At 41.9% G+C, this 24663-nt stretch overlaps 3 protein-coding genes across 5 annotated transcripts; all 3 read right to left on the bottom strand.

The window, feature by feature from the left end:
* Positions 1 to 458: 458 nt before the first annotated feature.
* ccnp (cyclin P) lies at positions 459 to 4717 on the bottom strand. Of its 2 annotated transcripts, XM_030391892.1 has the most exons (9): positions 4525 to 4715; positions 3946 to 4071; positions 3656 to 3731; positions 2814 to 2983; positions 2514 to 2612; positions 1797 to 1952; positions 1527 to 1685; positions 1198 to 1376; positions 459 to 979 (listed from the first exon to the last, which is right to left on the bottom strand). In XM_030391892.1, the coding sequence occupies exons 1-9, from the start codon at positions 4576 to 4578 to the stop codon at positions 811 to 813; spliced, it is 1188 nt and encodes a 395-aa protein (XP_030247752.1). In that variant the 5' UTR covers positions 4579 to 4715; the 3' UTR covers positions 459 to 810. The 2 variants fall into 2 exon arrangements, with proteins under 2 accessions (XP_030247752.1, XP_030247759.1); XM_030391899.1 differs by lacking the exon at positions 3946 to 4071 and having other exon boundaries at positions 4525 to 4717.
* An 855-nt stretch (positions 4718 to 5572) lies between these two features.
* Positions 5573 to 18632, bottom strand: akt2 (v-akt murine thymoma viral oncogene homolog 2). Of its 2 annotated transcripts, none has more exons than XM_030391872.1 (14): positions 18198 to 18632; positions 15786 to 15963; positions 15464 to 15595; positions 15253 to 15364; positions 14194 to 14347; positions 13110 to 13241; positions 12919 to 12984; positions 12756 to 12824; positions 11388 to 11510; positions 10933 to 11061; positions 10533 to 10747; positions 9500 to 9587; positions 9098 to 9200; positions 5573 to 8971 (listed from the first exon to the last, which is right to left on the bottom strand). In XM_030391872.1, the coding sequence occupies exons 2-14, from the start codon at positions 15829 to 15831 to the stop codon at positions 8892 to 8894; spliced, it is 1449 nt and encodes a 482-aa protein (XP_030247732.1). In that variant the 5' UTR covers positions 15832 to 15963; positions 18198 to 18632; the 3' UTR covers positions 5573 to 8891. The 2 variants fall into 2 exon arrangements, with proteins under 2 accessions (XP_030247732.1, XP_030247739.1); XM_030391879.1 differs by lacking the exon at positions 18198 to 18632 and adding an exon at positions 17880 to 18125.
* A 321-nt stretch (positions 18633 to 18953) lies between these two features.
* dhx40 (DEAH (Asp-Glu-Ala-His) box polypeptide 40) lies at positions 18954 to 24536 on the bottom strand. The gene is made up of 17 exons (XM_030391863.1): positions 24136 to 24536; positions 23783 to 23928; positions 23549 to 23668; positions 23174 to 23410; positions 22583 to 22649; positions 22365 to 22496; positions 22118 to 22217; positions 21925 to 22011; positions 21534 to 21716; positions 21371 to 21451; positions 21115 to 21272; positions 20759 to 20873; positions 20516 to 20624; positions 20237 to 20331; positions 20075 to 20144; positions 19718 to 19946; positions 18954 to 19158 (listed from the first exon to the last, which is right to left on the bottom strand). Exons 1-17 carry the CDS (start codon positions 24305 to 24307, stop codon positions 19037 to 19039), a joined length of 2223 nt encoding a protein of 740 aa, XP_030247723.1. The 5' UTR covers positions 24308 to 24536; the 3' UTR covers positions 18954 to 19036.
* Positions 24537 to 24663: the final 127 nt, after the last annotated feature.

Here is a 24663-nt window from a genome sequence, read left to right as displayed (position 1 = left end):
GCGTTGAGAGACGTTTTAGTCAAAGATCAAGGCTTAGTCACGTTATTTGGCTTTATTCCAGCAGCTAACTATTGACCACAGATATGCACTAATGTAGCCTATGAGCCACTGCTGCTCCCTGGAATAAAAAGCCTGTATATTCACAACTGTACTGCGCCTGGTTAGGAGTTCAATTCATGAATTAGCTGCAGCACATGTTTGTTTTACAATAGGCATCATGTGCAAAACGTCCATTAGTTTTTACATTTACTGTATAGAATGAAAATTGTGCTTTATAAGCCGTCCCGTATTCTCCAGAATGACTCTACGGTCATACTGCTGTGTCAGCATGCTTGCACATGTGAGCAGGAGTGGATAACAATGCAGCCATACAGTCAGAAGGTGGCTCTGCAGTCATGTAGACCTATAGTCACAGAAACTGGATGTTTGTGCAGAATAAAAACTGCTGAAACTCAAAACATTGCAGCAGACACTTTATTTTTACATTAAAACTTTAGAAATGACTTGATGGACATCCTCTTTACAAATAACAACGACATCAATACAATTCAAATATTTTCTAAACCGGCTGCAAGATAAGATCATAAAACAGGTGTGCCAATCGTTTGGCCAAATTACATAAACATGCAAGGTGCATGGCATTCTTTGTTAAATAAGGTTTGGCATCAAAAATCACACTTCTTCCTCACCCATTTCCACAGCAACTCCTCGGGATCCACAGCCAAGAATGAACAGCATCGTAGGTGAAATTGCTTGGGTGATCTCCACCTTTACACTTTGGGATAATTACATTTCTGGGAGTTAGGAATGTCAGGTGCATATGCCTAGCAGAGCAGGAGCGTCATTTAGACCTGGGTGTCTGCTGACGTGCATGGTCTCTGGGCAGGAGAATTTAATAAAAGTAGCACAGGTCTCTCGGGTGTGGGCCTTGGCTGCAGCGCTGGCCAGAATGTGCATGATCCTCAGCAGGGCAGTCTCACTGAAAAATCAAAAGCATATCAAATCAGATTGACACATAAAATGGAGGTGGACTAATTCAAAAAAAAAAAAAAAGAAAAAAAAAGAAAAAAAGTTTTGCATCTGTGAAGTTAGGCCACAGAAAGGCCAGAGCTCTGTGTGCACTAATGATGCCAGTGTATAGGCGTTACATGGGTCCTCTGGATGAGGAGAATACTTCTTATGAGTCAAGACACACACCTGCCAACATGGATGCTGGAGGCCAGACACCAGGCAGCCTCTCCTTCTGGGGTCGGGGGCTCCTGCAGAACTTGGCGGGACAAGCAGAGGGCCGCTCCTGCGAGCTGCGCGGGCAGAAACACCACACACTGGCCCTCGAGGAGAGACAGCTCCAGCAGATAGCGAGCCATCCACGCCACCTGAAGGCACAGGTGCACACACACCACTTACTTCAATACTTAGAAATAACCTCACGGTCACATGATTTGGAGGATGTTTCAATTGAAGTTCAGTGAAATAAAAAAAAAAAACAACAACAACTGGGGAAAGAACACGCAATGCTGATCTACCGTTGGACTGCAGCGAGCAACAGAGCCAAGAAGGAAGAGGAAATGCAGAGGGGGACAGTAGGACAAATCAAACTTGAGCCCGCAGAGGACTTTGCGCTCCATTCGCAGCAGCTGCTGCTTAGTGTAGGTGTGGTCCATCAAGTAGCAGAGCCCAGACACCTGGAGGAAGCAGCACAGAAAATACACTCAAATTTGTAAAAAAAAACAAACAAAAAACAACAGAATAAATAAATAAAAAAAAAAAAACAATAGTGTTCAACTCAGGGGTACCTCAGGGAGGAGACACTCTTCCTTCTTTGCAGCGAGGAAGAGGCAAACCATGCCGAGGAGCTGCAGGTTGGCTGTGTTCACCTTGATCTGACGCAGGGAGCGGTCGAGGAGGTGTATGGCCAGATAGAGGGTCTCTGCTTGAAACTGCATCATCTCCTGGTAGGAAATAAAAAAGGTCATTCGAGATTACAAACCATAGACGAAAGTAAAAAGTTTAAAAGCATCAGTTAGACATTTTGAGAAATGACATTATTCAGTGCTATGAGCAACAGCCAGCAACTGGTTGCAAAGCTAACCCAGTAAGCATAAAAACAATCTTACTAATTGGTATTTGTGCAGATTAAACGAAAATGTTAATTCTTGAGCTTTTGAGTCCTGGATGTTACTTTTGGATAGAGCCACACTAGCAGTTTCCCCCACCCCAGTCTTTATGTAAATTGGGCAGATACTAGCTTGATATTTACCATACAGACACGAGTGGTATCATTCTGACTCTTTGCAAGAAAGTAAAGAAAATAAAAGCTTGTTCCCTCAAATGTAGAACTATCCCATTAAACGTGCACAATGTAATGTTTGCCACTAGGGGCGTCACAATCTAAATAAAACGAGCACTCATTCTTTTGCCAACCTGAAGAACATGTGACCTTCTATGATCTGAATGGCTAGAACAGCTTTGTTCTGAGGGAGAAGAAACCCTCCCCCTGCAGTGACACTTACATGAACTTGAATGAGCCAGTCCACCAGTACGGCACGAGTGACGTCAGTAAAGGGCTGGGGGAGGTCAGCGTTGGGCATAGAGTTTTGTGTTTGAGTTCTCTGCAGGGTAAAACCACAAAACAGGAGGCTGACACCAAATATTTTATAGAGATACCACAAGTGTTTGTGCCAGTCCTCTAGGTTGTCCTTCTTGTATGCAACTAGTGATTGCGCTGTTCCATCCTTAAAGAAAAAAAAAAAAACTGGAAATAACAGGAGACTAATGAAGCCGTATAGCGACCTCTGTCCACAATGTCTCACCATCATATCCAGGAACATGTCCCAGGCGTATGTCCGGTCCCATATGAGGTCCAGCTTCTCCAGTGCCAACTCCACTTCACGGCGCAGCAAGCTGGGCACTAGTGCCTGGAGGCTGTGAAGACCCTGCAGCCCGAGAGGGTGAAGAAGCACAGTCTTGTCCATACACCCATCTGCTCCACAGGATGGAAAATAGGACAAGGGAGAAAGGAAGGAATGACATGCAAGTTACTAATGTTGTGGTCGACTGTTCGAGTTAGTACTTTCGAAACTGACACTATATTGTTTGTTTTTTTTTTTAAAGAGAGACATTCTGCTCATTTTCAGGTTCATCATTTTATCCTGGGTTCCAACTAGAATAGGTTTGCACGTTTAAATGCATCAGTTTTCTCATAACGTCCATTGCAGCTCTGTAATCCCCCTGTCTAAAACACTAGTAGCTCCTGTCTCTTAAGCCCCCCTCCTGAATACCCAGTCTGCCCTGATTGTGTGTGTGTGCTGGCCACACACACGCACACACACCTGAGCTAGCGCTGCTTAAAACAGAGCAACTGTGCCAAGTCAATTCTTATGTGCCAAACTGGCGACTGGGCGTAAACTATGCAAATGTTTGACACGATGTGACGTCACAAAAATCACAGAATTAATAAGGGTGAGACTACAGACCAGTCGTCTCAGGAGCAGTGTTTCCTGTGGGACAGAGGGGCTTCTGTTCGTGCGGACTTTGACCTTTTCCATAAAACGTTTTTTTTTTTTTTTTTTTAAAACACTGAACGACAGGATAAAAATGAAAAAGCTGAAGAGAGCTCCTTTAAAAAAGACAAGTTTCATAATGATTACACTACCAACTGAGCACGTGCGACTGTCCTCATGGAACCCCATGATGATGTCCTCATTCGTCTGCGTAGATAACCTCCTTTCCTGCAAAGAAGACGCCTTACTCATCAGTGAGACATGCGTTAGTGCGACTGGTGTGATCATGACAGGGAAAAGCATGTTACAGCATCTCCCAAAGGGCATTCCTCTTAATGTCAGACTACTTTGAAGGGAAAAGAAGCTAGAACAGAACAGGTGCCAAGATGAGACGGACGGCATGCGTTTGGTGAGGACGACAAGCAGGACAGAGAAGGTGTACCCATCTGCATTCAGTCTCCATTTTGACAGGGGCCATCCTGGACTCGTCTACCTCTGCAGGCTGCCAGCGGTCTATGGGCACACAGGCATTAGCCCAAGTTCTTAACGGGGCTCGCCTCTCATCCGCCTGGAGGGACAACACAGACACAAATGCTGTGCACTGGTACTGATGCGATACTGGACACTCAAAACTGATCTAGTCTCATGTCTTTGATGGTGAGCGGAGTTGGTTCACGCTCTGTATGACAGTCAGTAGTGGCATGAAATGAGTGTCCCTGAAGGATGGTTCTAATCAGAGACTGATCCACACCTGGGATCATGGCAGGTGAGCGCAATAACTTCAGATCAAGGTTTAATCAAGGAGTTTCTCTGTTATCCCACTCATAAGATTAATCAATAGATAATATCTACTATCAAATACCTAGAACGTGAATGAGGGGAAAGAATAAACTAAAGAATATTAGTAGATTAGGACAACCTGGTGATGCCAGCTGATGAGCCCTCACTTCTAAACTTTTGAATTTTCTTGATAAAATGTGATTTGGACCGGTTCCGCTGAGCTCACCGAGCAGACGCTCACCTTCTTGTGTAAGTCCAGCAGGGGCTTGGAGTCGCAGAAACCAGTCCTGGCCATGGTCTCAGCCGGTGACAGTGTTTCCGTGTCGGGCCGCTGCAGCTACTTATCCACAGGTGTCAGCGGAGGCCTGAGCGGAGAGAGTGGCCATGCTGCCCGAGACAGCGGCTGATAAAGCCAGGTGGGCCGCGCTGATTGGGGTGGGGACACCGGCGTCCAGGTAGACAGGTGGAGATAAGGACTTCCGGTCGACGTTTGAAAAATAAACCGCGTTCTTTTATGCGACTGACAAAAAAACAAACAAAAAAAACGTGGTGATTTTTTATTTTTTTTTACGTGCTTCACATATTAATTGGCTGATGGGAATCCATGCATACCGTCTTTAGCCATACAGATACATATCGTCACCCTCTTAAAGTAATGGTCTAAGACATAGTTTCAAGTAAAAAAAAACAAAAAACTGAAAAAACTGAACTAAATATAGAGTTAATGATATTTATTAACCATTTCACGCAAATGGTTAGTACAATAGATGACTATTTGCATGGTCCCTTGGGGAAAAAATAGGTCTTGAAAAGCTTATAAAATTGTCGTATGTCGTAATATGTGAGGACAGAATATTACAAGTACTTTCCTTGTGTCAAAATCAAGGCAGTACCCAGGATTTTAGAAATACTGAGGTCAAGTCCCCGAATGCAACCTCAGCTACCCCAATTAAATTGAGTTTAGTTGATAGCTTGACTATCAACCAAAGAATAAAGACTCCGTGTCAATTTAAAAGTGGGTTAGTCAAAAATATTACCGGGGGTACGAAATATACAACTTTATTATTTTTGTGTCTTCAAGGACTTGAACTGTCAGATTCAAGGATTTTGACTCTAAAGTGTTATCAGAGATAATATCTGAAATAATGCAGGTCACATGACCTCTGTATCATCAATGGTAGCTACAGCACTGGTCACATTAGCTTAGCTTCATAATGCTTGCAGAGCTGCTGCAGTGTATTTTATAAGGACAGACAGGTGTACACTATAAGAAACCACACCCACACACGTTTTGTTCAGTAAAAACGTTTACTGGCACATTATAGTTGCAAATGTTATAAGCTACCATATTGTAGCAGGTATAACCCGTTACATTGTAAAGTCTTGCAAAGGGGGGGCTGAAACTGTCTACCAGGACAACGTCCTCCCCTTAAAGATTGCTTTTTTTCATTGCCCTCTGAGCCTCAACTAACAGCAACAAGCAAAGAAAATCTTGTTACACCAGCATCAGGTGTGACATTCGTGACTGTTGATCACATTCAAATATACAGAGAAGCAAGGTAACCATAGTAAAGCTGCAAATCAAATACTAAAAAGCTGCAGGCCTCCCCTTCTACTAATGCTGCATTCACCATCAAGCTTTTTTTAGTTGTTTTTTTTTTTTTTGGTATTTACACAATAGTGAGGAGGCACTTGTTGTGCCTGTGTATGCCTACAGGAGAGGTCAGGGGTATTAACTTGCATGTTTAGCTGTGAAGCATTGCTTAAAGCGTGGCCAGCAGCAGCGAGGTTCAGAGTATGGCTTCACAACCAATATTTAAAAAAGTTCAGCAGCACCCCCTTATGGCCATGATAGCAATGAAGGCAAATCCACAGTGGAGTCCATCAGTGCAGTGGTTCTGATATCTGATCCTGCAGTTTCCAAAGCAGGACACTAGGCTAGAGTATGATGGCTGTGCCTGAGCCAGTGAGAAGAGGTGCTGGAGTTGTGAACTGTAAATCAAAGCCATTTCCACAGAGATCACATTTTCATCCGCAGGAACTGGGGCTACCTGCTGTCCAGCAACGGGAGTCAAAAACCATCTGCTTTTTTCTGTGCCCTCGTCATCACTTTCACCCGAACGTCTCACCATCACTCACACAAACTTAAATAAAAACAAATTAATGTGTGACATGATGGGTGGATGCTGGTTGATGCTTTTGCTAAACCTTTAAATATCACTGAAGAATTAGCAATCTTTTAAATTCTAAAACGTCAATTTCATTACTCTCATCTTTTCAAAAAGGGTACAATTTAAAAATGCAATCTTCAAAATGTAGGAAAATTTAAGTGCTGAGGAAATTGTATCTAGTTTAAAAAGGAATTATAAAATAGCTAATGTCATTTTATCTTGATAATACTTTAATATATGTCGAATTATGCAAATTATGAACAGTGAATTCAGTTCGGTTTCAGAATGTGATATTGCAAACCAAAAAATAATTGCCCATTTAATATGAAATTACTGATAGTAGCACATTAGCTAAACAAACAATAAAGTTGGAAATCCCATGAAATGAAGAACTTAATCAAAAAGGCCATTTAAAAACTTTAATATATATATTTTATATAATGTATACTTAAACAAGACAATGCGTCTTCCAAAATCATAGAAATAGATGGACACAAAAAGAAGTAAAATCAACAAAAACAATGACAAACCAAAAAAAAAAAGATTTTGATGTTCCTTTAGTGAAGCTCGAAGAGCATCCAACATCTCTTCCAGCAATAGGCAATATAAAACGCTGGTGTCAACATGAGCACTTTTCTATATGCTGTCCAGAACCTCTCAATCATGTGCCATCATAAACCAATCAGCAGATTTACGTTTAGACTTGACAATACATAAGCTGATGTTTTGATTAGTTCCTCCTGTCCGCAGCAGGTTGAAGGTTGGTCTACCAGCTCATGCACAGTTTAGTTGGGATTGTAAACCTGCAAACTGTTGCTCCAGACATACAACTACGTAGATTTAAGTGCCTTGACACAGCATTAAAAAACAAAACAAAAGAAAAACAAAGGTTCTAAACATCAAATGTGGAATCATTTGAAGTGATAAATGTCCACCAAGTCAGTCGATTTTTGGCCTCATTATGAAATACTTAACATCATTTGAACGCTCTTTCTTTAAATACGGGAACACTCAAAGGCTTATTTTAAAAAATATTTTAAAACTTACACTGATATTACAAATGAACAAAAGATTGGTGCCCAACTCTTCAGCTAGAATGTGACAATTACTGTATTGAGGACAGTGGATGGCTGTGTTCATCTACATTGGTCTCTACACAGATCGGGGAACAACTGTGGTCAAGCACCTAGTCTCTATTCTCCTCTTTCCTTCTATTTTTATGGTCTCTAACACGCAACACACAACTGGCCTTAATGAAATGTACAGCTCCAACCAGAAGCTGGTTGGTCGATAAGTCAGTCTGGACACAGTGACGTGGACTTTCAGAGCCTGACTGCTGCAACACTTTGAGTTAAATTAAGCAACTTTTAAAGCAAAGGTTAGCCATGCAAGAGTTTCTATTCCTGACTGAGTCAATTTAGCGCTGATCTGGTCACAGCAATCATAAATTACATGCTTGTTCTGCTTGTTCCCTTTTAGAAAGGCCATCGAGTGTGCCGAGTAGTGTCCTCTCGTCGATATTCCAGCAATAGTTCAGTTTAAAAACATGCACAAAACAGACACAAATGGATGGTTGTGAATCAAAAATGGATGGTTGAGAATCAAAAATGGTTGTTGAGACATTCTCCTTCACACACACGTACACACACACACACACTGACGCGTCCATTCGTTTATACACGTGCAGTGCAAACACAGAAATGGCAACCCTCCTCCCCTCTTCTCTGCCCCATTTTCCCCCACTGTAAGAACAGTTTCACACTTGATTTGTAACAGCAAGTTCCAGAAAGAGCACTTGTTAAAAAAAATGAAAAAGTAAATCACAAAGTATGCAGAAATATGGCTTTACATTTAAAACCGCAACAATCAATGAAATAAAAATGTGTCTTTTTCCCCAAATCTTTTCCATTTCCTAATTTCGATTATAATTCTTTTAATTCTATCAAGTACGTTTGTGTGTATATATATGCAGTCTATGCATGGGTGTGTGTGTGTGTGTTTATGTAGCATGGGTACAGCTGGTAAAGAGGTGGTACTTGCTGGCATAACCTGGTTTTCAAAGTGTCAAAGGCTTTGATGTGGTACCCAGTGTAGTGCAGCAGAGGTCCCGCAGGGAAAGCCTGAAGCCGACCCTGAGAGGACGTAGAGAGACAAAGCTGCCGGTCTATCCACACAAACCTGCTGAGGTCAGTCATTCACGGCCCGTGTGTTCAATCCATATTCTATGATCGCATCTTCTCTGATTTGCCAGTGCGAGTGTGTGTGTGTGTGTGTGTGTGTGTTTGCGTGTCTGTGAGTATATGTGCGTTAAAGACCGAATGAAAATGTGTTTTGTGCAAGTTGTCGTTTGTGTCATTCCAACTCCCCAGCAGTGCAAGTGTGTATGTGGGATTGTGATCGTGTGTAAGCCTGCCTGCATGTTCAAGAGTCTGAGTGATCATTCCCGTATGCTGGCAGAGTAGGAGAACTGAGGGAAGTGTGTACGCTGATCTGAATCCTCTGGATCTAAGCTGTCATCTGGAGTATGAGAATGAAGAGAGAGAAAAAAAATTATATCCACAAGCAAAATGTTTTATATAATGTGTACAAACACGTATGAACCCAGTAAAAAAAAGCACAAATGACAGATGTCTATCTACTTACACTTGTCAGGGGGAGTTATTGTTATGGTTTGTGCTGTGAACTCATCATCGAAGTAGCGCGTGTCCGTCTCCGATGTGACCTGGGGCTTGAAGGGTGGAACAAGCTGAGGAGGAGCAGAATATCGATGATTTTACATTCTGCACATTTTATATTAAAGGGGACTCGTTATGTATGATTTTGTTTCACCAAAATGAGAGAATAAAACATGCTGTCAAGCACAGGTGCAAGAGGAAGGCACTATTCGATCTGTGGATGCTGCCCCTCGGCAGGCTTCTGGAAGGTGGGTGAACTCTGAATCATGCAAAGCTATACTAGTGGAGTCCTAGAATAAAAAGTTGGAAATTGGCATAATAGGTCCCCTTTAAATGTCACATCATTTCTGTTTTCTCCCCAGCACCGCACCTTCTTGTCAATAACATCTTGCCAGTTGATGGAGGTGAAGAACTTGTGGTTCATCACATCTTTGGCATCATCTGGTCCACCTCCGAGCCTGTAAACAAAACAAAACATGTCATCATCAACAACCACTCAGCAGACACCTTTTCTTTAAACAGATAATTATACAAACTGGTGTTGTTCTCTTCTTACTTGTATTTACCAATTTTTAGCTAAATTGTATTTTTCATTTCCTTCCTTACAAGTGCATGTGTTAGTAAGCCTGCGGGCGGTGCTCAATGTGCTAATATTAGATGTCATTCGACTGTTCCCAGAAACAACAGGGCTAGACCAAAACAACAATCAATTATACCCTTGTTTATGGCCATTACCCTGTACCAAAACTAATCAAGAAGGAACAAGGGTTTAATAATGTGGTTACTTATTTTATAACTGTATGTGTGCTGCCCCCAAGCACAGTGGACAGGTGCAAAGAAATTGTTTTTCTGGCTTCAGGAACCAGTTACTGAGCCATGTTTTCTCACTCACAAAATACAAACACAGTACAAATGTATTGTATACCTAAATAAATTGTCTGTTATTTAATGAATCATAGACTAATATTTTTTGGGGCGGATTTTGCTGGGATTTGAACAGATACAGTAGTGTTGGATGTGCTGAGAGAACCGACAATATTTCTTTTTAAACTTCTAAATGTCCTGCCCTGTCCCTAAAAACCAGTTTCAAAAGATCCTTATCAAAAGGCTGTTGATATAATTTAATGGTTCTTCATAAATCATTTATATGGCTGCAGTAAATAGATGTTAACAAAAACAGACCTCCATCAATATCTGGCTATTCTCAGGCTTTCATGAAACCCATGTTTTCAATTTCCTTAATATCTGTAAAACTTTTTTAGGCATCATTTGTATTTCAATCCTTCCAATACTAATAGAACAAGGGACACTGACGTTATCATGTGCTTATTTTTTCCCCAATTATTCTCACATATTATTAACTTTAATGGTGTAAAAGTATACATCAGCAGCCAACCACAAACCTTTGTTTGGGGTCCTTTTTGAGCAGACCTGCCAGCAGGGCCTTGGCCTCAGGAGCCAGGTTCTTGGGGAAGCGGATCTCCTCCATGAGAATAAGCTCAAAAAGACGCTCATGGTCCTGGTTGTAGAAGGGCAACCGGCCACACATCATCTCATACATCACCACTCCCAGTCCCCACCAGTCCACCGCCCGTCCATAGTCATTGTCCTCTAGCACCTGACAGAGTAGGAGTTAAAACAAATTAAACAATAGAAATTTTTAAGGTCCTATTCACAGACACCAAAATGAGTCCAGTTATTAAACTCAATTCAAGCTCATCCAGAATGCGGCATCGTGCTTATTTACATAAACCTGGTGAGAAAACACATAAGTGTCAGAACCCCCAGGAACTATGGAGTTACCTCTGGTGCCAGGTACTCCGGGGTTCCACAGAAGGTTTTCATGGTAGCGCCGTCCGTGATGCCTTCTTTACACAGCCCAAAGTCTGTTATCTTTATGTGGCCGTCCTTGTCTAACATGAGGTTCTCCAGCTGTGCAGGGAAAGATTCAAATTAGAGTCAAATTAGTTGACAGCTATGACGGGAAAATGAGTGAAAAATGGAATATAGTTGAGAGCCCCTATGAGTACAATACATGACTGAGGAGGAGGACTCCACAGTGCATGTAAGAAGTACATTTGCAAAAAAGTTAACTTGTAATATCTTTTTTCAATATAGTCATTGCAGCACTTATGAAGTGCCTTGCTAAAGGGTTAAGTTGTATGACAATCTACGGTTATAGCATATCAAATAACACCTCTCTCTGCAGCTTTTTGCAATAAACAATACTATATGATCAGAGATAGCAGACGCCTTACCTTTAAATCCCTGTAAACTACATTGCGTGAGTGAAGGTACTCCAGTGCTGACACAATTTCTGCACCATAGAATCTTGCTCTGTCTTCCGTGAACACTCTGTCCCGTGATAAGTGAAAGAATAGCTGAAAAAGAATAAATAAAAGAATTAGGGACAATCCTTCATGTTTCTTGGGATTCTCGATTATATATTAAAAAGAAAAAACTTGATTTGTTAAAATGCATTTACTTGTAGGTCCACAGTCATTCTGACAATAGCATGTTTAATCAGAGTTTTTGTGTTAATAATCAGCCCAGTATATACCAGGCTGATATAAGAATTATTAGTAGTAATAGACACCAAATCATGAGTTAAACCTGTAGAGACAGAACCAAAGAGAGCAAAGCATCTTTTATTATTTAGGATGTTTGATAGAGGGATTGCTATTTGTGATACCAAATAATTTTTTTAAATTAATATAAATATATTGTGGTTTATGTGGTTGGTTTGCTTATTTTCACACCCCAAACAACACAGCCCCAGGGTGTGCTTGGAAGTGGAACAGGACCCTCCTTTCCAAGTGCTCTTGGTCCGCTTGTTTAGTCCGCACCAGGGTTTGATTGACAGGTTTAACACAAGCCCAAACAAAATGCACTAACTTTGCAAACACACCAGGGCCCGTTTAACCAAACAAGTCAGGAGTCACCCTTAAATTGATGCATCGCAATGTGTTGGCTTTAACAATTGGTTATCTTCCAAAGAGTCATGCACAGGTATATCAACTAGAGCTGCACGATGTCGTCATCACAATGTACGTGTGCGCAATAGTCACATCGCAGGGCCTGCGATGTAGGAGGCAAATGAACTCATCTAATTTCAAGGGTACCTGACACACACTGTGCATGCAGACTCTGCATGCGCAGCGATCCACCAATCATTAGATCTAATTCAGTGTGCCGAAGCAGACCACACCCCTGCACATGGAGTGAGTCTAACAACATTGAAAAATTAGCAACCAACAAGAGAAAATCGCCTAAAACGAAGACTTGGTGCAAAAAAGAATAGCAATGTCAATTATCTGGAATTATTTCGGCTACAAGATGGATGATATTGACCAAACACGTGTTCCTTGCATCTGTTGCCACAACGAGAGGTAACGCAACTAATTAGTTTGACCATTTACGTCAGTATCACACAGCTCAGTACGACATAAAGCATAACATAAAGTGCTATTCAGGTCATCTGGTGAAAATTCCTGAATTTTTTCGTATCGCAATATATATCGCATGGTTAAAATAATCGCGATGTCAGTTTTTTCCAATATCTTGCAGCCCGTAATATCAACACATGAGACACAACTGTGGGCCAGATGGTAAAGAGTTAAACTTACTTCTCCTCCATTTGCATACTCCATCACAAAGCATAGCCGGTCGTGCGTTTGAAATGCATATTTTAGTGTCTGTGGGGAAGAAAACAAAACTTAGTGACTGCATTATACTGACTAAATGGTCCACTCATTTTGGAACGCAACAAAACAGCCACTGGTAACTCACCGTTAGAAAGGGATGCCGCGTATTTTGGAGAACTCTGCTTTCTGTAACTGTGTGTGCCACCTCATCCTATAGGAATACAAACACAAACACCTTTGGTATATGCAATGAAAGCAGAGCCCCACACTAATATACAGAAACTCTTTCAAAACAATGTAATGCAAATATCATACTGTGACGTGATTGATACTAACTTTTGCAATGATGACTTCTTTGCGGAGGATTTTCATGGCATAGTACATCCCCGTGGCCTTCTCCTTCACCAGAATCACTTTACCAAATGTCCCTTTCCCCAGCAGTTTCAGGTAGTCAAAATCACTCATGGTCTGTAGGAACAAGGTTCAAAGATAAGACCTCACAACGGTGCACACATCTGCTGGTGCTTGAGAGTGAGCTTACACCTGGCTTTTCTCAAACACACCATGAATGGCACATCTGTGAGTTTGATGGGGCTTGAAGACTAATATAAGCAGAGGAGTGAGAAGTAGGGCTGACATCAGAGAAGCAGCGGGGGAAAACAGCATGTACAGAAGGAATATTTTCACAAAGGGAGATGGATTTAGGATTTATTTTGACCAAATCACCAGAATTAGCAATGTCCAACAGTGGAAAGATGACCAAAGATGCTATTTTATTTAGTTTTTCTGTCAAGTTTGAATGAAGTGTGTTTTACAATGAATAATAATTATTGTTTCTGTAAATGGAGTCAGAAAGGAGTATTTTGATAAGTGATAATCTCATATACGAGACATGACATGACGGAATAAATATGAAACTTTCTCATTAAATTAGAGAACTGGGCCTTTAAATTAACAATTGACAAACAGCAGGCTTTTTCAGCACTGCAAAAAGTGACATTGGTCTTTGGCAGGTCTACAGTAACATGTAGGGAAGGGTAAACAATACTACATCTAATGCAGGAAATTATTTAAATAAAGAAAATAAATACAAGTATTTAAATCAAACTGCTTGAAAGAACCAAATCTACTTAACAGCTATATGTACTGCATCTCTACGTACATTTTACACTGGATGACAAAGTCAACGGTCAAAAGATAAATACAGTCCTTAAAAACAGAGCCATTCAAAATCACTTCAAGTGAATCAGCATTAGACAATATATAAATGAATGTTACCCTCCGCCCATTTAAAAGGTTGCTTCACCAAAAAGCTTTGAGAAAGAGGCTTAAAGTTTAAACAACTTGCTCAATAAAGATGAGCTTAACTGGACAAACAGCAAACAGTCAGCTGCCAGCCGCTGCTTGTGCAAATACTGACCACTTTTGTGCGGGATTTGGACACAGCAATCTCCATCTCCTCTGTGCCGCTCATGTCACTTGGTGAGCCAAATTTGATCTCCATGGGCTCCTCATCCTGCTGCTGACTCTTCAGGCTATTTGCCACTGCCTGGATCGATCGCATCCATTCTTTCCTGTGCCAGAAGAAAACACACATTGCCCTTATCAAATCTAGCCAAAGCCATGTCTACATCGCTCTGAATCTATTTTAAAAAGATTTGAAACAGCAGGTTTTAAAGTTTTGCCTTCAGATACACTCTGTAGTTAGCGATTACATTTTTTATAAACTCTTTGTATATAGATGGATTGTATAGGTGGTATGCAAAGAATATATATCTTAAAAGGAAAAACACTAGTTCAGAAGGATGAGGATAATCCAGGGGGCTGCTGGGATTTAGTACTTGGCAGAGCCGATGTAAACAAATCTCAATGACGATTGCTTGGGTTGGAGGTGAATAAATCAGGTTTAATCTGGCACTGAATTCTATTTCGAGCATGATGGTCTTTTCTACTCTCGCAAACTACATTTCACTGCCTGTTGAGAACAATGGTCCATTTAGGCCATCTGTGAGTGATTTGGGGGAAAAGCTTGATTGTTTCTTTCCTTACTTCCTTTAAAGAAAGACTCATCTCAGCTTCTGTCACAAACCTTAATTTCATTCCAGGAATAATTTTAGTTCGTACATTTTTTTTCTCATGAGTTACTCATGAAAACAAATCTTCAAACACATTTTTCCACACAAGACTTCGATCATCTCCACTTTTACCTACACTGGAGACAGAGTGCTATGACTCTGAGATTTTTTCATTATTTATCCACTAAGCCAGTATTTTACACGTCCACCTGAATACAACTGTGTGTCATTTTTAACCTGTATTTATGTTTATGCAGTGTCATGTCATACATGATTTGACGAATGTTTCATGTTTTCTAAAAATGTCCTTGAGTGCCTTTTTTTTAACATGTGAAAATTTAATTTTAACAGAAGAGACTGAAAATATAATTGAATATACAACCCTTGGAATGACAATCTTTTACCTCTCCTCATTGCTGTCTACGTGGAAGGTACGCTCAATCACAGAGGTCCATTGCAGGCAGCGAATGACAAATGTGTTGGGCTTCGGGCGCTCTGTCTTCATCAGCTGGCATTCTACAAAGCACAGACACATCAGCCAACAAAACGTAAACACACTTCTCCAACACGTAGCAAACACGTATTGAAATTTGCTGGCCAGGAGGGAAAATTGACCTGCGACAGAGAAGTTGTTGAGCGGTGGGAGGCTGTGGTCACTGGACACCTCAGGCTTCTCTTTGTAACCAATGAAGGAGCCATCGCTCTTTAAGATGAAGTAGCGGGGCCGCCATGTTTTGATGTATTCACCTGAAAAAACAGACAGGTGACGATTTTCTGTTACAAAGGAAATCTGCTGTAAGTGACTGCCATCAATGAGGGATGACACCTAACAAACCTGAAGGAGGAGTATTTAATACTCAAGATAGAGATTTTGACATGGAATACGACTTTAATGTAAACTCAGATGATTGACAGCAAACACACGGGGCCCCCTTACCTCTCTTGTGGAGCCATCCCTCTCTCACAACAGTGACTTCATTCATGCTGGGGCAGAAGACTCTCTGGGTTGGGAGGGGGCTGCAGACAAGCTTGTGGAAATTGTGCAAACTGTTCCTATTGGTCAAGTGCCCGACAGTGGCTCAGATTAAAAAACAAAAAACTTAAAACTTTAAAACCTGTAGGAAAACAAACAGAGAGAAGTACTGTTAATGCAGAGTTGCCAATTATTTCAAGCCGTACAATACAAAAACACTGCTCATCATAGCCTGATGTAGTTTCAGGAAGTCAAACGATGAGTTGATTAACGACTTATTTAATTGAAATAAATTGAATTACTAAATACTATGATAATCAATAGTTCCAGACACTTTTCAAGCAAAACGTTTCAACAGAACATTTGCTGGTTCTGGCTTCCTATGTGTGAGGATTTGCTGCTTTTCTTCGTTATTTATAAGAATAAATAAAAGAGTCTTTGGGGTTTGGACTGCTGACTGGACAAAGGAAGCGATTTTAAGACATCAGTTTCAGCTACGGCAATTGGAATGAGCATTTTTCACAATGATTTGACAGTGTAGAGACCAAACAATTAATTGTGAATAAAGTCACTACATTAAATAGATAATAAGAATCCTTTGTTGGGTGCAGCTCTTGTGGCATTAATATGTAATTACAACTCACTGGGAACAACAGCAGTCAGTCACGTGCAAAGGGCCATAAACCAACCAAACCAGAAAAAAAATGTCACAAAAACAACAGAAGGTCATGTGAATACTTAGAATAAGTGCACTGTTACTCTTTGTAAAAACTCATATTTAAAACCTCAGCTGACTTGTAAATAAGTGCGCAACAAGAGCTGGGTGACTTCAGGCTATTTACAATTCAGTTCCTCACTTTGAATAAAAAAATTTAAAAAAACACAGCCCGGGTAATTTTTTTCTTTACCCGCAGTTGCCTTGTTGGATGTAGAGGAACACTAAAAAATAAATATGAAGACACAGGGCCTAAAGGAAGTTAACCTACTGCCAGGAAGGTGGAGGTTAAGACATAAAGTGAAACCGATTTCTCAAAACAAAGGAAACTTTCTGTGTATTGCTCTTGATTCCTATCTGAGTGTTGTCGCCACAGCACTGCGCTTGAATAAATTCCTCACCTTCTCAGGCACCCGAAACACAACTCCACAACAAAGAAAATGCTGAACTCCGCACTCTGCTCACCAACTCTTATCTGGCCATCTCACAGTTTGACAGTGATATCCAAAATGAGACTAACATAATGACTATCATGACCACAAGCTAGATATTAAAACTCCAGCACCTCAATCATCTCTTGCAACTCTCCCTGAGAAAAAAAAAACACCCAGTGTTTCTATGTCACGACAAGGTGTGTTTAAATGCTGTTACTCTAATCATGCTAGGTAGAAAACAAATGTGGAATATGCCAGTGATCTTCCGATCAGCAACATGGCTGCAAAGCTCCTGTATTGTTAAATATAATAGCCTCCCACAGCTCTTGCTGAATGTTTGTGGAGAGGCCTTGGTGATCCAGGGTCAGCCCTGAATCAACAGCTTATGTTAGATAATAGGTTTACCAGAATTTCACAGTATTTCAGTGAAAGTGATGGGGTTGGATATTACAGTACATACAGTCAGTCACCGGAACTCAAAGACTGTTTGAACTACTTTGTTTACAAAGATAAAAAAGATAAGGCTTCCCACGACTTCGGACTTTTTTATGGCCATCAAAAGTCCGACTAAGGCTGTGCATCATAGTTTTACGGCTACTAATTTGACTAACCAGAATAATAGTGGGTGCTCTATACGATAGTAAACACAGAGCAGGAAACTGTCCTATTGTACACCAGAAAAAGCACAATGGACTTAACAAAGAGGACAGCTACAATTATATCTAGTCAAGCGTTAAGGTACTTGGTTCACATGTAGTTAATGTTAGCTAGCACAACTTGAGAAAATGTAGAGACCGTAAATAGGATTACTTTACATATCGACCATGTTAGATTATCATACTTAATCAATGGATGACTTATTATAAACTACACCCAGCACAAACACAAGCTGCCAAACGTAAACATTACCGTAACGTTAACGCATCCTCCTCACCCTCAGTGTAGTACGGAGCTAACTGAGGCAAAGTCAACAAGGGTTTCCTTCAAAGTCCAAGACAGGTCGTTAGCTTTTCTACCCTAGCTTAGCAGTACACAAGTTACTACAACACTCCAACTACAGCCGACGGACAGTTCGGCCAAGTGGCGCCTCAGACAGCAGTGAGGACACTGACCAAGACCGCATTACGACCAAACAAGGCAGCTAGCCAAAATAGCTTTCAAGCTAACGGCTAGTTAGCATGGCAGTTAGCCACTCACGCTAGTTCTCATTCCCCCGGCTGTTCTTACCTCTACTTCAGCGACGATATATACCCAGCTGTCGGTTCTCAAAGAGGCTCCGAGGTTCGCTACACACAGCTCGCACCAGTTATCACTCGAGGCTTGTGTGTATTGAACTCTGTCAATGATCACACAGCTTAGCGGACTGCTCGCCGAGCTTGTTTTCTTCTCTCACAACAACAGCGGCGGTGGCGGCGTGCTTGGTCTGTTGCTGCTGCAGTGGCTCACTGAAGCGTAAGCGAGCCAGCGAGGGAATAAAGTCCACCGAGCTCCAACTTGATGGATAGTTGTGCTGTACACGACGACAAATAATTTACAAGTCCCGGAAGGATAAAGGCGCCTCTTTATGGGTTTAATATGGTTAGTCGCCTGCTAAGCGTGGAAACCCTCCGTCCCAAGCCAGACAGTACAGCAGCCTCGCAGACGCACACAAAAGGAAGTGACGTACGAGGCCAGAGAGGGTCCACTGCACCTGAACAGTTGGTGTGAAAAGTACATCAAGTACTATACTGTAACCTTAACCTCACTCCGGCTGCACAGAGCTGCTGTGCAGATTGTCTGAGAGATAGGCGGTGGAAAAAAACCCGTATAAGATTCACGTCAAATGTCCCAAAATGTGTCTTTTCACTCAGAGCTCCCACCTCCTCTTTAAACCAATAGTTCTCTCTCAGTCTACCTACCACTACTACACTCAGCTAGGCACCCATGGAGAATCACTGCTACAGCAGCATGTGCAAAGTGAAGGGATCGAAGAAAGAGGCAGTGTTAAAGTAAACGTAATAAAGGTTTATTGTTCAGGTATTTACAAAAATGCTTCTTTGTTATACATTAAGTGAATGAACGATCCGTCAAAGAGCTTTACTCTGCTGCCTTTGTTGCTTTCGTTGCAGGTAGCGAGCACGAGCGTCGCTCACACTGGTTTCATTGTTACGCTTCTCCAGCTTCTTCACGATATCCTCAGTAGAAACCTCTGAAAAAAGAATAAAGTAATCTATTAGCTTATGCTTTGGGCAGACTCTTGTTTTCAACCTGTGTCTGTTTGTGTGTTGGGTTGGTTGGTTGGTTGTAAGCATGAGTTTACAAAAACTACAGAACAGATTTCGACAGGGCTTGGAAGGATGAAGGGTCTCGACCCAGAAAAGACCCAATCAACTTTTAGTGCGGATCCAAATAAAGAGTCAGCTCCAGACATTGTTAAATAGAGCTCTTTTTTTCACCAAACAATGTATGGATCTTAATGGAAACAATCAAGTGTAATCAGATGGTTAGTAGCTATGACCGAGAACAATTTGATGTCAATCTTAGATCTGGAGAGATTCAGTTATGCTCAAGAAGTTATGGGTGGTTTAAAATATCAAGTGATACGGGGCTATCAAGTTTGATTGGACTAGGCTTGATTGACTTAAAGGAAACTGTTGGGCGTTGCCGGAAGTATGCACTCTACTGAGTGCCATTCAAGGTTTTGAGCATGTCACATTTACACAACATCACAATTTCCAAATAAACATCTAATTATAGATTCCGTCAACCTGGTTGTCTTTTGGCTGCTTCCCTGGTCTCCCACTTTATCATCTCCTCATCAGTCACTTCTTGTCTTGCCACGCTACTCAGTTCATAGACATCCACCTCATGGAGTTTAGGTAACAGGTCCTTCACCCACTCATAACGAATTGGGCACACAGTCCTGATATACACGCGTGAGGTCACCAGCACATCGTGGAAGATGACCCAGTTGAGATCAGCCTCCTGGTCAAACAGCTTGGAGCAACAAGGAATCATAATCAAAGGAGAAATCAGAGAAGAAGCATGAATGTTTTGGTGTGTCCTCTCCAAAAATTGTTTCATTAGTCAAGATCTTTTGGAATTCATTTAAAAAACACATTTACCGATGATGATGGATGAATGTTAACCATGGATCCATTGCCATCCATTGTGCAAAACACCTTACCAACTGACCTATATGGGATAGAAAAACATTTACTTAACAATTTTGCACAAAGGAATCCAGATATTAAATATGGACAATATCAAATGAGCCTTGGTGATACCTTCTGGCAACGTTGGTGAAGTATCCTGTGCACAGGCATCGCCTGAAGAGTTCACTCTTATTGCCATCGAATGTTTCCACAGGGAAATCTCTCTTCTGAAAGGGGAAAAATAATCAGACTCCAATCATGAAACTAATTATCACAGAGGTGAGGAACAACAGAGAGTAGAAGATCTGACAAAAGCAATCTGCAAAGAGGTTTGTTGCAATTATTCGAGTAAAACACTGATGTGGGGAGCAAACAGCTCTCCCAGCAGCTCTGTAAACTGCTGTACTGTACCTGCTGGAGGCGGAGGAGTATCTCTCGCAGCTGAGTCTCCACACTGAAGGCTGACTTCAGCGCCCTCCAGTGGATCCAATTATCTTTACACCACGCTGAGGGTCTGTCGCTGTAGAATGCAAGAGAAAGGCTCAATTTTGTAGTGAATACTGAATACGTGGGAAGTATTAGACAACGTGACATTTCTTGGCACGCACAAAGATAAATAATATGGACGCAGCATTAATCAGTGGGGCTCCTTACCTGGATTTACACAACTGAAACACACTGAGGAGCGTGGCAAAGTCGTTCATGCCACCGCTCTTGGTAGCCAGCGCTCTGTGCTTTTTATCTGCCTCTTTCTGCTTCTCAGGGTTCCCTGCAGGATGGAGGAAATCAGCCAAAAATGTGTGCATTCAGAGTCTTCACACTATACTTCAATACTTCTCTGTGCATTTTCAATTTCCTGACACATTAAATACATAAACAATTACATCAATAAAGTAAATTATCTTTTAATTATAGAGAGCTTTCTTAGTTCTATATTCAATGAAAATGTTTAGTATCTCTGCTACAAGTACACGTTTGTGTACCCCCTTTAAAACAGATACAGTGCTGACCTGGCCTGATGAAAATGTTCTCCACAGACAGCATGGCGGCCAGGGGGAGCAGCAGGTCCTGACAGCCGAGCGAAGAGCCTTTGAGCACAGCCCTGGTAAGGCCTGGTTGCAGGGGGAACTCCACCATCAGCTCCCCCAGCTGGGTCACTTTACCTCTCCTACAGCCGACACACCAGAGAGATAAGTGCTCACGAACCTTCACATAAACCCACTTCTGTATGAAGCTTGAATGTGGTCCACAGGCATAACCACTCACCTGTCGATGGCGTCAAATTGGTAGAGCTGTTTTAAGGCCTCGAGAAGAAACCGTTCCTCCGGACAGTCCAGGTAAGGGAACCTTAAAAGTAAATAAGTCATGACTCAAGGAGGTGAAAGGAACTATAAGAAAGCCAACAGCCACAGATTATGTATTGGTGTACCTTATGACATCATGAACGCCCAGGCACTTGAGTGTGAGTACCACCGCAGTCAGACTCGTCCTCTGGATTTCTGGAACTGTATACTCGGGCATGCTCTTCTCCCAGAATTCCTTGGTGTAGATTCGAAAACATTTCCCAGCTGAGGTCCTTCCAGCTCGGCCCGCTCTCTGCTCAGCCTCGCTCCTAATCACAGAAAATCCCCCCAAAAAGAATTCAGCCCAAATCTCTGTTGGCAAGCTCTCTTGATGGCGCGCGCGCACGTGTGTGTGTGTGTGTTGTGTGTTGTGTGTTTGTGTGTGTTTGTGTGTGTATATGCAAGCAGGAAAATCACTTAAACAAACATTTTTTTGCAGGTTCCCAATGGCGCATTACTCAGAAATCAGAAACTCACTTTGAAATGGGCACCACCTCCAAGATATCCATGCCCACCCTGGAGTTGTGGTTGAGCTGCTTCACAAAGCCGCTGTCTATGATGTACCTATAGGGAAAAATAATCGGTTCGGTGGGAAAGTCCGTGGTATATTTGGTGCTGATCACACACACATACTTCATTGCTGCAGTGATAAACCACAGGCCTCGCTCACTTTATGCCATTGATGGTGAGAGATGTAGCTGCGATGTTAGTGGCCACTACACACTTCCTGATTCTTGAGGGCGGAGGCTGAAATATCTGCCTCTGCTGATCTGCGAAGAGAACAAAAATAATAGACGTTTTTTTTTTTTTTTCTTTCACAGCAGCATCGCACAGAAATATTTTGACCTAACCAGGAAAAGCTACATTCAATCTCCTTCACAATGAATAAGACATGACAGCTGTTGTAGGTTATTCACCAGTGGGCATGGATCCATAGAGGGGCAAGATAAGGAGGCCCTCCACTGTTTGGTCCTGGACATCGTAGCGGTAGTCTATAGACTCAGCTTTCTCAAACAGCAAGTCACAGGCGCGCTCAATCTCTGACTGACCTGTCAAACATGGAGAATCAATGTGGCAGTTTTTGTCAAGGTTAAGATGTATACTGAGATCTTAGGGCTCCATAATGATGACTTGCCTGTCAAAAACACAAGAATATCCCCAGCCAGTTCACTGGTGTGCACATCAAGGGCCATTCTGACGACCTGAGGAGCAAATTAAACCAATGCTAAAACCCAAACTTGCTCACAGAGTAATGATTGTAAAGAAGTGAAACCAAGTTAAAACAAATGTAATGCTGAATGAAATGTCTTTTATTATTTGAAGGTTCGAATGGGGTTTTTCGCGTGAAGATTTGAATGTCTGTCATCATATTTTTGATGTTATCAGCCTAAAAAAAACCCTCAAACAACATCCTCAATTTGAATAAAGTGACTCGTCGGATGAAATGGCTCAGAGAGTAAATTACTCAAGTAATAGCGTTAGTGCTGTAATAGACCTCTTGTTATTGTGGTTATATAAATGCTATTTATGGTGCTGTTAGACTGCCGCAATAGATGCTCACCGGTCTGATTCAGCTACGGTGTGACAATCTAGGAATAAGACTCAACAATCTTTCTCCAGAATCACTGAATAGATGATGCAAAATTAAAAAAGAAAAAAGAAACCTTTGATGACAAATGATTAAAAAAAAAACTTAAACATCCTACATGAAGCTGAAACTCAGTACCTCTTTTACATAGCCAGTGCTCTCTACGTCTTTAGGTCCTACTGCAGTGCCAAATGTGCAGGTGACAGGAAAAGTCCTCCCGGGGATAGCAAAGACGGGACATCCGCCGAGAAACGCTGAAAGTTTGTCAGTTTCCAAGGTGGCGGACATCACCACCACCTTCAGAGGGAAAGATCGGCCCTTGGTAGACTTGGCAGGGTCGGAGAACATCTTCTTCAATAAACCCAGGAGAATATCCTGCGTCAGATGAGAACACTTAGTCAAATAGATTGTTGAAACATTGACAGAAAGAAGATAGATATGTATGCACCTGACAGTACAGTGCATGAATTATACAGGTGTATGACACCGAGCCAGTGGCCTGTTGTGACTCACCGTGTTGAGGCTGCGTTCGTGCACTTCATCCAAGATTACAACACTGTACTGAGAAAGTACAGGGTCTGCCAGGATCTCTCTGAGCAGGCAGCCGTCCGTCATGTACTTCACCACTGTGTCCTGGTTCAAACATGATCACATCTTCACTTTTTTAAACATTTGAACTGTACTGTATTGTATCTGAATTAAATACATTGGGTTTTGTACACGCGATGAGTCCTCTTTGCCTCTCACCTGTGATGTGCAGTCATCAAAGCGCACTTGGTAGCCAACCTCTCTACCCAGAGTGCACTGCATCTCCTGGGCTACCCTCTGGGCCACTGTGATGGCAGCCACCCGGCGGGGCTGGGTGATGCCGATTTTGCCATTTCTACACATACCTGCAATGAAAAGAAGAGAGAGAAGTTCATATTTTTATCCAATGGTCACATCTGTATCCTGACTAAACAGAATGCATATAGTCCGGGGCTTTTAAACCAACAAAACCGCATCAAGTTGCATCTACATGTTGCATATTAAGCATTAAAACGTCTCTATAGCTTCACATTGTGGTTTTACAGGGACAGGACAGCGAAACGACAGCTCACCTGCTTGATGCAGGTACTGTGGAAGCTGTGTGGTTTTCCCGCTGCCAGTCTCGCCGGTGACAACCAGAAAAGTGCTGCCTTCAACAGCCTGAACCAGCTTGGCTTTGTGCCGATAGATCGGCAGGTGTTTTGACTCGTTTTCGGTCGAGTCCCATCTTGATGATTTGGACATGACCGACAGCTCTGACCAGCTTTATCAGCAGATATCAGTGCGAAGAGCCACACAGACAGAAATGAATACCGGCTATTATGATGCGGGACACGGTTTAGTTGGTGTGTGTGCCCACAGACTGTAGTGAATCGAACAAAAGAGCAGCTTCTTTCACTTTTCCTCCACTCGTTTTAAAGACGACACACTCGCTCATTAACTTCCGCAAACGAACCCACTCTGCTTTCCTATTGGTCGAGCTGTGGTCACATGACACACGCTCTCCACCACAATAAAAGCCTGTCTGGGATTTTCAAATTAAACTTTTTTTTAAAACACTAAAACTCACTAAAACACCAAAATAAACAAATAGGAAATAA

The sequence above is a fragment of the Sparus aurata genome, chromosome 2 (assembly GCF_900880675.1).
Source record: "Sparus aurata chromosome 2, fSpaAur1.1, whole genome shotgun sequence".
Classification (NCBI taxonomy): domain Eukaryota; kingdom Metazoa; phylum Chordata; class Actinopteri; order Spariformes; family Sparidae; genus Sparus; species Sparus aurata.
This window is presented reverse-complemented; position numbering and strand designations above follow the sequence as displayed.